This window comes from Camelus dromedarius, chromosome 27, assembly GCF_036321535.1.
Source record: "Camelus dromedarius isolate mCamDro1 chromosome 27, mCamDro1.pat, whole genome shotgun sequence".
Classification (NCBI taxonomy): domain Eukaryota; kingdom Metazoa; phylum Chordata; class Mammalia; order Artiodactyla; family Camelidae; genus Camelus; species Camelus dromedarius.
Genome location: NC_087462.1, coordinates 20,448,214 through 20,460,997, shown reverse-complemented (window position 1 = coordinate 20,460,997; position 12,784 = coordinate 20,448,214). Strand labels below are relative to the sequence as shown.

The 12,784-nt window shown below is 51.8% G+C and overlaps 1 protein-coding gene across 2 annotated transcripts in view; it reads right to left on the bottom strand.

Annotated features, from left to right (window-relative positions):
• Positions 1-360: 360 nt before the first annotated feature.
• Positions 361-12,784, bottom strand: part of NEURL1B (neuralized E3 ubiquitin protein ligase 1B) — a 38,299-nt gene continuing 25,875 nt past the window's right edge. The window contains exons 3-5 of one of the 2 annotated variants that reach the window (XM_064480096.1): positions 9,921-10,640; positions 7,745-7,870; positions 361-7,401 (exon numbers count right to left, since the gene is read on the bottom strand). In XM_064480096.1, coding sequence (XP_064336166.1) covers positions 7,157-7,401; positions 7,745-7,870; positions 9,921-10,640 — 1,091 coding nt within the window. In that variant the 3' untranslated portion in view covers positions 361-7,156. The remainder of the gene's footprint in view (positions 7,402-7,744; positions 7,871-9,920; positions 10,641-12,784) is intronic. The other variant, XM_064480097.1, reaches the window with a different exon arrangement.

The following is a 12,784-nucleotide window of genomic DNA, read 5'->3' as shown; positions in this document are numbered from 1 at the left end:
TGAGCTTTTCATCTAAGGAGTCAAAGGAAAGACAGGCAGCCCTGAAACTTCTCCTAAAACTTTTAAAGAGCTTCTAAGCTGGCATGTTGTAGGTTAGGAACCATTGAAGGCTATCTTGGATACCATAAAGGGAGACCCTGCCTGAGAGTGATGTCAACCCAGAGGAAAGCAGAGCTGAGAGACAGAGGCAGGTGCCTTTTAACGTCATGTGAACACCTGGATCCCGCCATACCTGAAGCCAGAATGACCTGTTTAGTTGTGAGTCATTTCTTAGGTTAGGTTTTTATTGAATTGGGTTTCAGTCTCCTGTAACCAAAAAAGCCCAGGTAAGTATGGTCTTTTTTCCTCCTTTATTAATAAAAAAAAATTCTTGATGGTACTTATGAAAATATCTGCTGGCCCCATAGGAGTGGATGCTGTCAAGGGGAGGGCGTCGAGGAAGAGAGAAAGAAGCCTGGGTTCTCGGAAGACTCTGTCTCTGGGACCGAGGGAAAAGGGTACAAAAGGTGCCTCTGAAAGATTTTGCCTTTGTTCTGGAGCAAGTGCACCTGGGTACTCCTACCTTGGAGGGAGCCAGATCCCCTCCCTGTAAAATGAGAAGACAGACATTGTTGTGAAGATTCGTTGAGAAAATATGTGAAAATCATGGTTTCTTCTGCTTGATAAATCCTGGTTCACTTCCCTTACCCTGTTGTTTCTAAAATCCAGTGTCACCAGGCTGGGCTGTTCCAACAAGCCAGGAGGAGCAGGCCTGGGCAGCAACTTCACTTCTCCCTTCCCCCGACTCCTGATACCGCTGTGAGGCTCCATCTCAGAAATCCGGGCCCTAAGGCCTGGCCTGGAGGAAGCCCAACCAAACTGGTCAGTCTGGCCTGGCCTCCACTAGAACCTTCCAGGCCCTTATCTCCACCATGACTAAATTTGGATCTCAAATGCAGACAATCAGCCTGGGAGTTCCTGATGAATTCCAGCAAGGGCCAGCTGTTCCTGTGGGTTTTTGCAGAGCAGGGGGATAATTTTTCCAAATAAGTTTAAATTAAAAGTAGTAATTGGTCATTTTAGAAAAACTGGAAAACAGAGGGGGAAAAAGTTACCAGGAATGCCATCACCAGGACGCAACCCCCATTTGCTTCTCTTCTGTTGATCATTCCAGGTTTGGGGGCTGTTGGTTGTTGCTGCTGGGTTTTTTGTTGTTGTTGTTTTTCATCCATGAGATCAGAGTGTATGTGCAGTTTTATACCTTGATTTTTTCCCAGCTTATTTTTAATATAAACAAGTTCCCCTGTTATAAACTCTTTGCTGAGTGCCAGACAGTGTGCCTAGCACATCACCAGCATGATCTTAATAATGCTCACCCTCATCCTAAAATCAGGAGCTCTTAGTGTTCTTGCTTTGCAGATGAGGAGACTGAGGCACAAAGAGGTTAAGTGGTGGTGAGGACCAGCCTGTCTGGCTTCACAACTCACACGATTACCTAGGGATGTATCTGATCATGCTTTATTCAACCTTTCTTAGAGAGAGATCCACTGTTTCTGCCTGCCCAGTTTCCCTTCATCATTACTCCAGTTTTTCCCTGGGGTCCCTGGTTTCCCCACTCTCAGTTCCACAGGTGCACCCATTGGCTGGAGGTGAGCACTTGTCTTGGGACTGTCCAATCAGAGCCCTGCATTTCTCTGGCTTCCATGATTGGTTAAGGAAGTGTCGCATGATCCAGTTTGGTCCATAAAGGCAGGATGTAGCCTGGACATGCTGCCAGCTGTCTTGAGAAACTGCCTGGGGATGGGGGACAAAAGACAGCAGAGGAGGACAGGTCAAGTCCCGCTGCAACCTTTCAGAGTCTGGATCCAAATGCACCTGAAGGGGGTTCTTGGGTCCTGGTACCGGACTTCTCAGTTTCCTGAGCCTTTTAATCCCCTTAGGCCAGTTTGGGTTGTTTCCGTTGCTTGTAACCAAGAGTTCTGACAAGTACAGTTGGCCCTCCATAATCCCAAGTTCTGCACCTGCAGATTCAACCAGCCTCAGATGGAAAATATTTGAAAAAAAATTCCAGAAAGTTCCAAAAAGCAAAACTTGAATTTTCTATGCTGGCAACGATTTACATAGTATTTACATTGCATTAGGTATTATAATTACCCTAGAGATGATTCAAAGTATACAGCAGGATGGCATAAGCTACATGCAAACATTACATCGCTTTATATAAGGGACTTGAGCATCTGTGGGTACTTCGAGGTGGGGATGGTCCTGGATCCAATCCCCTGATGATGCGATGAGGGCCAACTGTAAACCCTGGTTGTTGGACATTAGGGTTGCTTATAATTTTTAACCTTTATAAATAATGCTGCAATGAACATCTTTACATATAGAGATTATCCTCAATTAGAATTATTTCCTTGGGGTATTTTCTCAGGAGTTATTTGGCCAAAGGCTCAGATATTCTCAGGGTTCTATAGGCATTTTGTAAATTGTTTCCTCAGAGCTGGCAATGATTTGTATCCCTCACCTCCACTCCCCAGCAGTGTATGCAACTGTGATTTTTAAAACGGAGTCCTGAAGAGACTTTCTTTTTTAAGAAGCCAAAGTTGTATTTTTTTTTAACAGGTAAATCATGTTAATATAAAACAGATAAAAACAGACAAAAATCAAAACACACAACACACAAAAGCACAACACACAGGACCAGTGCAAACCCTTCCCAACCCATCCCCCCAGGTTCTGAAATCTTTATTACAGATTCCCCAAAGATTAGACTGTATTGGAGAGGTCACAGTATTGAATCAGAAAAATAAGAAAAAGAGACATTTTTTAAAAGGTCTGTACACAGGTAGTGAGGGTGGGGTGGGGGACACACACTTCATCACTCCAACGTCAAATACACAATGCAGAAAGGTTTCAGCGATGATCACAGATTTCCAGAACATTACCATCTATACCAGTCCCCGGTCCACTTTTTAAAGTTGCTTTTAAAAGGGATTAAAAGTGCACAGACACTTTCATAAGGCACAGACAGATTGTTGTACAAGTCATCTCATTAGGGACTTGAGACAGTGGGACAATTAAATACCGAGAAATGCCAGGAGGCCACGTTTTCCTGAGCCGGTGTCCCTCTGCCAGAATCAGGGCAGAGACGGGACTGAGCCGTGGAAGGTTACTGCCTCTCACTCACCGAGACTCCGCATGGACCTCATGCTCAGCTGGAATGGACTGGGGGTTCTCTGGCAATTTTCAGCCACCAGTCTCAAGGCCTGAAAGTAGCAGGTAGCCATCTCCCCATGTCTCCCTGGCAAGACCTGAGGGCGATCATTGGCTGGTAGGGCCTTTGAGGGTTCTGCCCAAGGCTGTTTTGGCAGCAGCTCCCTGACTGCAAGGTGCCTGGCATTTCTAATGCAGAGAAGGCTTTTTGAGGCACGCAGGAGGCTCTGGGTCAGGTAAGCAGTTGTGCGCTCACTAAGATAGACCCCCAAGGCAACAGAATGGCCAAGAAAGCCCAGTGGATTCCGCCCCAAATGTCTCATGTCACTCTCTCTGACGTTAGAGCTGGGGCCCTGTCCTCTCAGTTCCGTCCTCCCAGCACCCCACCCTAGTAGGCACTCAGCAAATGTTTGTTGAATGACTAGGTGCATGTATACATGGTGTTTTACCAAACTCCTGAACACTCATCACTCGATCTCTGATTTACTCAGTAAAGCTTTAATGAGGACCTACTACATGCAAGCACAAGACCCAGCACTGAAGGAGCCAAATACAGGTTTACAGATCTGCCCACCTCCTGCTCTGGACCGTGAGCTCCCTGCAGGCCTTGTCATTAGTCCCAGTTCCCAACCTTGCATCCAGAACACAGGCCATGCTGACCAGTGTGTTGAGTGACGGAAAGGGAGCAGCTGCCCCGGGCAGCAAAGACTCAGAGGACGCCCAGTTCTGGGAGTGGGCTAGAAAGAGGTGTTCTCCTTGACTTGGAAACAGCCCAATCTCTCTATGGGTTCAAAATGAATAGGCATCAGACCACAACAAAGGGGGCATCCTCTGGTCTCCCTTGTCCCACCCCTGGGGGCCCTGCTTAAGGGGGTGGTGGTCACGAGGCCCAGGAAGGTGGGGGCACAAGGCCCTTAGCCTCTCCCCAAGGTGGCCCCACATGAGCGCCACTATGTAACAGGAGGAGGCGCTTGGGTTGGACCCAAGCTCTCACACAGCTCAGCTCCACTGGGAGGAGGTGGGTAGTGCGCAGATGAGCCTAGAAAGAAGGACACTTGTCCTCCCAGGGTCCGGGCAGCAGTGCGGGGCTGCAGTCGGGGGCTGGAACCATCCACACAGGTGCAGGTGCCCAGGCCCTCTCTGGGGGCTGCCCAGGTGAGCTTCAAGGCACTCAGGCAGTCTGGAGCTTCCTGGGCTGGGGACCAGGCAGTGGAGCGTGTGGGATTTGGCAGCAGGCACTCCTGGGGTTGAACCCCAGCCCTGCTGCCTCCTGCTGCGTGATCTTAAGCCACTCGGCTTCCCAGGACCTCAGTTCTCTTACCTGCCAAATGGGGAGAATACTGTCTTTCATTAATTCTAAAGGGCACAGTTTTTCCACATAGCTTGTCTGAATAAAATGAATTGTGGAGCCGCGGCATCTTACAGTTAAAACTGGCCAAGTTTTGTTCCTTAGTGGCACATAGGATGATGCGTTTTGTAATTGGCAGTGTCTCTGATATGATTCAATGTGGTTCTAAGACCCACCTCGCGGGACTGACGTGTGGACACAGCTCCCTAGCCCAGCGCCGGGCACGTGGTGATGGAAGATAAAGGAGAGTGGTCTCCTTTCCTGCCGCTCCTGCCCCTTCTCCAGACAGAACCTAGAGGGCCATGTGAGCAGCTCCTCTGCAGCACTGACTAAATCAGTTTAGAGCATCAGGAAATGTCTGGTTTTTAGAAGATAAACGCCCCCTTGGAAACCAAAAGGCTATTTATAGCGGCTGCAGAGCAAGTTAAACCGGCCACCAGCTCCTTCCTTCCCAGGTAACAGGGTGCCAGGTGCACGGCCTGGCCCACCCTGCGTCCAGGCCCTTGAAGGAGAGAGGAGCTGGCCCCCCGAGGCTGCCGGGACCACCGGAGCTTGTGACTGTGGCTCGATCCAGACAGGGGCGCTGCTGCCCGGAGAACCACGGTCCCAGGGGGTGAAGGGCCCTGTCACACGGGGCCTGTGTGTGGCCTTGCCCACGGCCAGCACGTGGGGGAAGCGGAAGGCTCCAGCTGCCCAAACTCAGCTGGGCACCGAGCACTGCCTAGACTCTTAACTTGGCAAATGCTAGGGTTCCAGTAGTTCCCCCAAAAGATTCTGCTGCAAAATTCAAATGTGGGCGTGTTTCCCAAATTCACCAGGGAAGAAGAACCAATCAGGGGTTCTTCCAGGGGCAAGAGTAAGGTTTTCGAAGCTGAAATCAGGTCAGAACACCAGGCAGAGAAGAAACAGATGGTCCAAAACCTGAAGCATGATGAGGGCACGGAGAGACTGGACTTAAGGGGCTCAGTCTGACGAGAGGGACTCCAGAAACCCAGCAAATGTTTGTCACATGAATGCCTAAATTCTGAGTGTTCTCCGTTCCCTGCCTCCCTTGGCAGATGGACAGATTAGGAATTGTAATAAAAACTATGCCTGTTCTTCACAAGGTGCCTCGGGCTCTTTAGGACGTCCTTCCAAGAGCTCTGGAGTGGGCAGATGCTAGGCTTCCTCCAGGACACACCGGGAACTGAGAAACAGGCCCGAGGTCTTCCCGAAAGGCCTGGCACAAGACAGGGCAGAGGAGGGGCCCAGAACTCGGGCTCAGAAGAGAACTGCAGGCCTGCCAGCCGGTCAGCCCCGGTGTGGTCTGGGCATCTGCAGAGATGGGCACAGGCAGGGGTGAGGGGTGGGGGCAGGGTCAGGGTCTCAGGAACTGCCCAGAAAATAGCCCTGGGGAAGGGGGAGAGTCCCAAAGTGAGCATTTTCAGTAGGAGTCTCATCTACTAGTTAGCATCCTGATGATCAATTAGCATCCTAGTAATCTGTAGGGGAAGAGAAGCTGAGAACGGGAACAAAGACCAGTTACAAAGCCCTGGTTCCTCCTCCTACTTGGCCAGCAGGTCGCCCTGGCGGTGCCCACAGCCGCTGGTGAACGCCAGGCCCCGCGTTACAGCGGGAAATGTGGAGAGCGGCGGTGGCCCTTCTGCCTCCAGGGGAGTCATCTGCTAGGCTGCTGTCCCTCCCCCAGGAGAAGGGGACCTGCTGCTGTCTTATTCTAGGAGATGGCGAGGGTGGTACAGACTTAAAGCATCTAGGAGCCGAGTCAAGGGGCTGAGTGCTTATTATCAGGCTGCTTGGGGGCGAAGGGGTGAAAAGACTCTGGAGGGGACAGCCTAGGGCTCTCAGCCCCAGCACCCATCAAAACTCCTCTCCAAGACTGAGCCAGAAACGGGAAAAGCAAATTGTTCTTTTATGTTCTCCGCCCACCTATCCCCCCAGGAGTTGCCGCTTCTGGAGCTGTAAACAATGAGCTATTTTTCCCTCCCTTTAGAAAATCTAAGTGTCTCTTTTCTATACCATCCAAGGGAGGTCTGTTTAGGTGCAGGCTTCAGACATTCAAAACCAGCTGACGTCACAGCCCCAGAAAGCCAACAGTTTCTGGTTGCGCTAGCTACCGTCTGGGCTGAGCATTGCACATTCCTTAGTGTTAAATAACCTTGCAGAGCCAGGATCCCTGGATAAATACCTACACGTTCCCCCTCACTCGTTCCCTCACACGCCCCCCGCCCCAGTCTGTCTCCCTCCCTCCCCTCCCCCTCTCTCACACACACTCAACCCAACCCCAGCAAAAGCCATTGCACAGAGGATGCCGCCTCCCAGCGGAGAGGTCACTGGGGGATGGGTCCACCTGCCAGGCTGTTTCCGAACTTGCCCTCGGGACGGCCTTCTGGGGGCAAAGCACTTTCAAGCCAGAAGCAACCCTCGCTTGGACTCAGACCGCCCCCAGGGTGGGGGTGCCTGGTCTCCATGACTGTCACGCCTTGCCCACCACGGGAGAGCGGCAGACGAGATGGCTGCTGCCTTTGGACTCCCTGGTGGCCATGGTGGTTGCCCAGCCCAGGGGGGCTTCAGAAAGGGGACCCTGCTCTGGTCAAGGCCCGTGGTCGGCAGGCCAGGCTATGGCCTGTAGATCTTAATGACGTCCTTGATGGGCCGCCGGCAGATGGGGCAGCAGGCCCGGGCCTGCCTCTTGAGCCGCAGGCCGCAGCTGTAACACAGGCACATGTGTCCACACGTGTAGATGACCGTGTCCACTTCGCCGTCGAAGCACACCGTACACTCACCATTCTTGCTGCCCGCCAGCTCCGGCGGGGGGAACACGGGGGACACTGGCGGGCTCAGCGGGGAGCTGGGGGCCGTCACTGCAGAAAGGGAGAACAGGCAGACCCTAACATATGGTTCTCAGGTGGCAGAATCTGTGCGGGAACCACTTTGGGAAACACCAGTTTTGGTTTTTCTTCCGGATTTTGCCCCTTTCCCTATCTCCCCACCCACAAGCATCCAGCACCATTATCACCCTTTGGGATGCCATATCCAGATGTTTCTCCTCCCCTACAGTTGAAGGAGAGGATGCAGGGGGAAAGTAGCCACTCTGCTTAGCCCCAGGAAGGGCTGGCACAGCCGAAGGAGCCAGGCCAGCCACCAGCTGCCAGCCCCTCCCCCGCACCCGACCCACCCCCATCCCCGAGGGCTGCACTTCCTTACCCAGGGATGACTCAGATGCCGAGGAGGACTGGTTGACACTGAAGGCCATATCGGAATCGCTATCGTCCTGGGAGCCGCTCAGGGATCCTGATGGGGAGGTGGTCGCAGGGCTGGACTGCAGGGTGCCTGAGACCAAAGAGACCTCATCAGGGGCAGTGGTAGGTGGGCTCCGCCCTGCTAGTCCCTGGTTCTCCACTGTTTGGCACCTTCGCTTCCTCGGGTATCTAACAGGAGGACAAGAGCTACCTACCAGGTTCTGCTAAGAACTGATGGACTCATACAAGTGTGACAGACATCCATTCTTTGCCTGAGCCTCCATTCCTGTTTAATTCAGAAACAGCACAGGAATTTTGTTTGGGGCACTACTTCACCCTCACTCACATGATCCAGACCAGGCCAACCAGAGTCCCTGGTCTCAATGGTGGTTCAGGGAAGGGCACGTAACTCAAGCAAGGGCTGTGAGGCCACATTCTGTGACTTTCACTAGAACTGTTGGGAAAGAAGGGGCCCATCCCATTGAGAGGTAAGCCTGGTGCCATAGGGCCTGCCTGTGAGTGAAGCCAACACAGAGGAAAGTAGAGCTTTGAGATGGAGAGAGAGATGGAATCCTGTCACTATCTTTTCAACATCTAGATCCAGCTGTTCCTGAATCCATCCAATATATTCCCAGGCTTTGGAGGTACGTGTACGCCAGAAGATCCCTTTTTGCTTAGGGCACTGTGAATGGGGTTTTGTCACTTACAACTGCAAGATTCCTGACTAGTGTTCGACATGGATGAGTTTTCTTCCCTTAACTGACTGTTGGTTCAGATATTGATGGGTTATTTCTGAGAAGAGAGCTGCCCCTCCCCTACCCTACTAGAGGATGGATGGACAGATTACGGTACCAAGGCTACTGCCAGGTAGGAGGCAAGTCCTTGGTTCCCAAAGGCAGTCACTTCCTTTCTGCCTTCTCCTGCCTTCTCTTCCTGACCACTCTAAGGCTCATCTGGGTTCCTATGGAGGTGCTGGGGAGGGGGAGAAAAGGACTCTAGGCTTGGTTCTTACAAAGCCCCAGTGGGAACTTGGGCAACTCATTCAGGCTGAAATGATGACTATGACGGTCCCTTAAAAAAAAAAAACCCAAACCAACCAAATGACAGCTACTGCCACCCTGCTCCTCCTCTGCTCTCAATCAAACAGCAACAGTCACTGACATTACCATTGCTACTTATTAAACGGGGTGTGTGTGGCAGGCACCTGCTGAAAGCATTATGTGCATCCCAACATTCCATCCTCACAACAACCCCACAAATGCAGGTAACTACTCCCTTTCTACACAGAAGGAGGCTGAGGCTCAGGGATTCTGTGCTTCAAATTTCTTATCTGTAGATGGGGATAATGGTATTAGTTTCATAGGGGTATCAGGAGGATAAAATTGAATGTGGTGACATAGGAAATGTTCACTATTTCTGTTATCATTGGGATTTTACTACTTGAACCAAGAAAACGGAGCTGCGTTCTCCACGGGTCGGGGCGGGGAACCTACCCTGATCACCACCCTGGCTCCACAATCTGAAGAGAAGCCCCTCTGCTGTAGCAAACATCACCTTGGGCAAATCTCTACTTGGGTGCCTGGGAGCTCCTGACGTGCATCGTCTGTGTCCCGTCCTCTGCCGAGCCCCATCCCGAAGCTCACGGCCTGGCCTACAGCTGGTGAGTGCTCTTTGTCTTATTTGTGGCATGAAAGAGGCAAGATTGATCTCAAAAAAGGATGGTTCAAGCCTGCATCCTATTTTCTGTGGACGGTGTAATTTTTATTTCTTCTTTCAAGTGTAGTTGTATTACGTTTTCTCCTATGCTTAATATGCATTACATGGATATATAAATACATATGTAATAAATCATAACGATGGAAATAAAAATTGCACTGACCATGTACGTGCCAGGCCGTGACATCAGCGGGTACTCGGTTCGGTGTGGACAAAATGTGGTCCAGGGAGCTGCAACATGGGCATCCCTGGGGCACTGGTTAGATATGCACTGTCTTGGGGCCCACCCCTGCAGAATCGGGAAACTCTAGGTGGAAGCCAGGTGGTCCTGATGCGCGCTCAAGTTTGGGGACGGCCCGCTAGGCTTACCCAGGGGCGGCCCGGCTGCCCAGGCGAGCCCGCGCACGCGCGGTCGGGGGACTCACCGAGGAGGCGCAGCTGGCCGGCGGCGCCGCCGCGCAGGGCGAAGAAGGCCCAGAGCGCCTGCGTGGTGTCCACGCACAGCAGGCGGCCGCGCGGGCGCCCGTTGACGCCCAGGAGCACGTCGCCGCCGGGCCGCAGCGTGAAGCTGAGCGCGTCGCCGCCGCTCGGCACGGGCCCGGCGCGCGCCACCACCCAGTACTCCTTTCGGTCGAGCAGCGCGTCGGGGTCGGCGGGCAGCTCGGCGGGCCGCAGCGCGCCCGGGTCGCACGACGTGATGCCGAAAGCCAGCGCGCCGGGCGCCGCCAGCCCCAGGCGGCCCACCTCCACGAAGAGGCTCTCCCCGGGCCGCAGCGGGCGCTCGGAGAAGACGAGCGTACGGCCGCCGTCGGGCCGCGGCGCGCAGGCCACCTTGCGGTCGAGCGACAGGCTCACGTCGGGCCCGCGCGTCGTGTGGAAGCGCAGGTCGGCCTCGAGCAGCGCCGGCGACGACGCGGGCCGCAGGCGCTCGCGGGGCCCGCACGGGATGGCGGCGGCCGCGTGGTCGGCGGGCGGCGGGCCCGGGGCGCGGCCCAGCGCCAGGTGGCCCAGCTTGGCCACCACCTGGTTGTTCTCCAGCTCGTTGTTGTCGAAGTTGGCCGCGTCGTGGCTGCTGGGCGGCAGGCAGGCGCTGAAGCGGGCCTGGCCGAGGCGCGCGGGCGTCAGCGTGTCCGCGAACCCGCTCTCTGCACGGGGGAGGGCAGAAGAAGGGAGTGAGGGCGCGGCGGCGGCCGGCCGGAGCCCTGGCCTTGGCCTCCCGGCGCCCTCCCCGTCTTTTCCTGGTTCGTTAGTGAGCTTATTTAAGATCCCCAGGTGCACAGAATCGGATTAAGTGTAAACCTGAGTGCGGGTGACATGCTCTTGTCTTTGGGATGGGCAGAGGAGGCCCTTCTCCGTTCTTCTGCCTCCTTCTCCACTCCCATGCCTCCATCCTTTCCTCTTCTTCCTGTCTTTTTCTCTCCCTCCTTCCTTTTTTCTTTAACCCCCTCTTCCTTCTTCCTCCTCCCCTCTCTCCCTCAGAGGTTTCCATGCTTTCGAAGAGTTAAAGAGCATTTAAAAATCCATTATTGTCTGCTTCTCCAACTAGAACATAAGCTCCATGGAAAAGCTCTTGGATTTGTGGGCTTACTTATGTGACAGGTTATTATTTTAAGCTCCTTTTCACACGTTCTCTCACTTAGCCCTTATACAACCTGTAAGGGGTGCGGTGTACTTTTATTACCCGCCGTTTAGCAAAGAAGGGAGCTGAAGCACAAAGGGGCTAGGAAACATGACCAAAGTCACACAGCAATTAAATGGCAAAGCCAGGACTCGAACCCCGAGTTGTCTAGCTCCTCGCTGCCTCTGAAAGAAGGCGGGTCACGGACCTGCCCTCCTCACTGCTGTGTCTGCAGCGGGGATCACGGTACCTGGGTGCTACTCAGATGCTGAATGTGTAAGGTTTCCGTGAGAAATCACTGTATAGAACAGGAAACTAACTGGGAGTTTTAAAATCACAGTCATGAAAATATTTTTGAATAATTTTTAGTAATTAAAAAAAAATCCTCTTGTTATATATTACAGCTAAGTAAAAAAGCAAACAAAATTGGTGTTTATCACTCAGGTAATACAGGTCTTCATACTTTGGTGGATTCCTTGTTGATCATGTCCCCGCCTAGAATGTGAAGCCCTGGAGGGCAAAGCCTGTGACTGTCTGTCCTCCACCATGTTTCAGAGCTCAGCAGAGTGTTTGGCAGATAGCCTTCATTATTATGTGGACTATTGGATGAATAAATGAATGAGGTCTTTAGAAAAGACTGACTGCCACTCTGAATAACAAAAATCAGGGAAAGAAAGTATTTTGAAGTGGTTTTAGTGATTAAAATAGTCTTGTTAACCATAACAAGTAAACGAAGCAAGAAGTGTTACTCAAACTTTTAAAACCAGACCATTCTAGCTAAGATTTTGTTAAATGTTATTCTGTAACTTATGTCATGGGAAAAAAAATATTTCTCCCTCTTTAGGTTTCCAAATTTAAAATTAAATCATAATAATGAACATGGGTTTTCAAAAAGCATGCCCTAACCCCTGGTGTGAGCCTCATGCGTTACTGCCCACCTCCGCTCCCTCCATCCAGAGTTTGTAAAGTGGCCATCCAAGTTCAGATGCTGGCTCACAGATATGATTGGTTGGCCTACTGCTGGGTTTTTTTTTTTTCTTTCTTTCTTTTTTAAAAGAAACCTTTATTTTTGAAATATAAACATATACAAATAGTATCATGAATGCTGTTTACCCAGATTCAACAATTATCAGTTCATGGCCAATCTTGTTTCATTGACACCCCATCAGTTCTCCCTCCTATGTTATTTTGAAGTAATTTCTAGACATACCATCTCATCTGAAAAAGTTCCAGTATGTCTCTCTAAAATGTAGAGACTTCTTGTCACATTGTGTGTGAGAATATGCTTTTCTCCTAGTTTGTTTGAATGAAGGTCCTTATAAAGTCCACTCATTGTCATTGATCTTCCTTAAGCTGTGGTTGCCTCTTCATGCTTTTCTCCTTACACTTGTTTGTTGAATGAATCACCACTTGGTCTTTTAAGATTTGGGTGGGGGGGGGGGGGCATTCGTGGCCCATACTTCTGAATCAGGAGGTTTCGCTTAAACAGGATTTATAGCCTTTCTTGGAAAATCAGGACTAGTAACATAGGGCCTGAATCCTGGCATGTCATCTGTGGGTTGAAGCTTGCCTTTCTGTTGGGGATGTGTGCTCTCCTTCCCTGTGGCCCTGAGCTGCCCCTTCACCTGTCTCAGCTGCCTGCTTGCGATCTGTGGGCATTTGAGTTTGTCT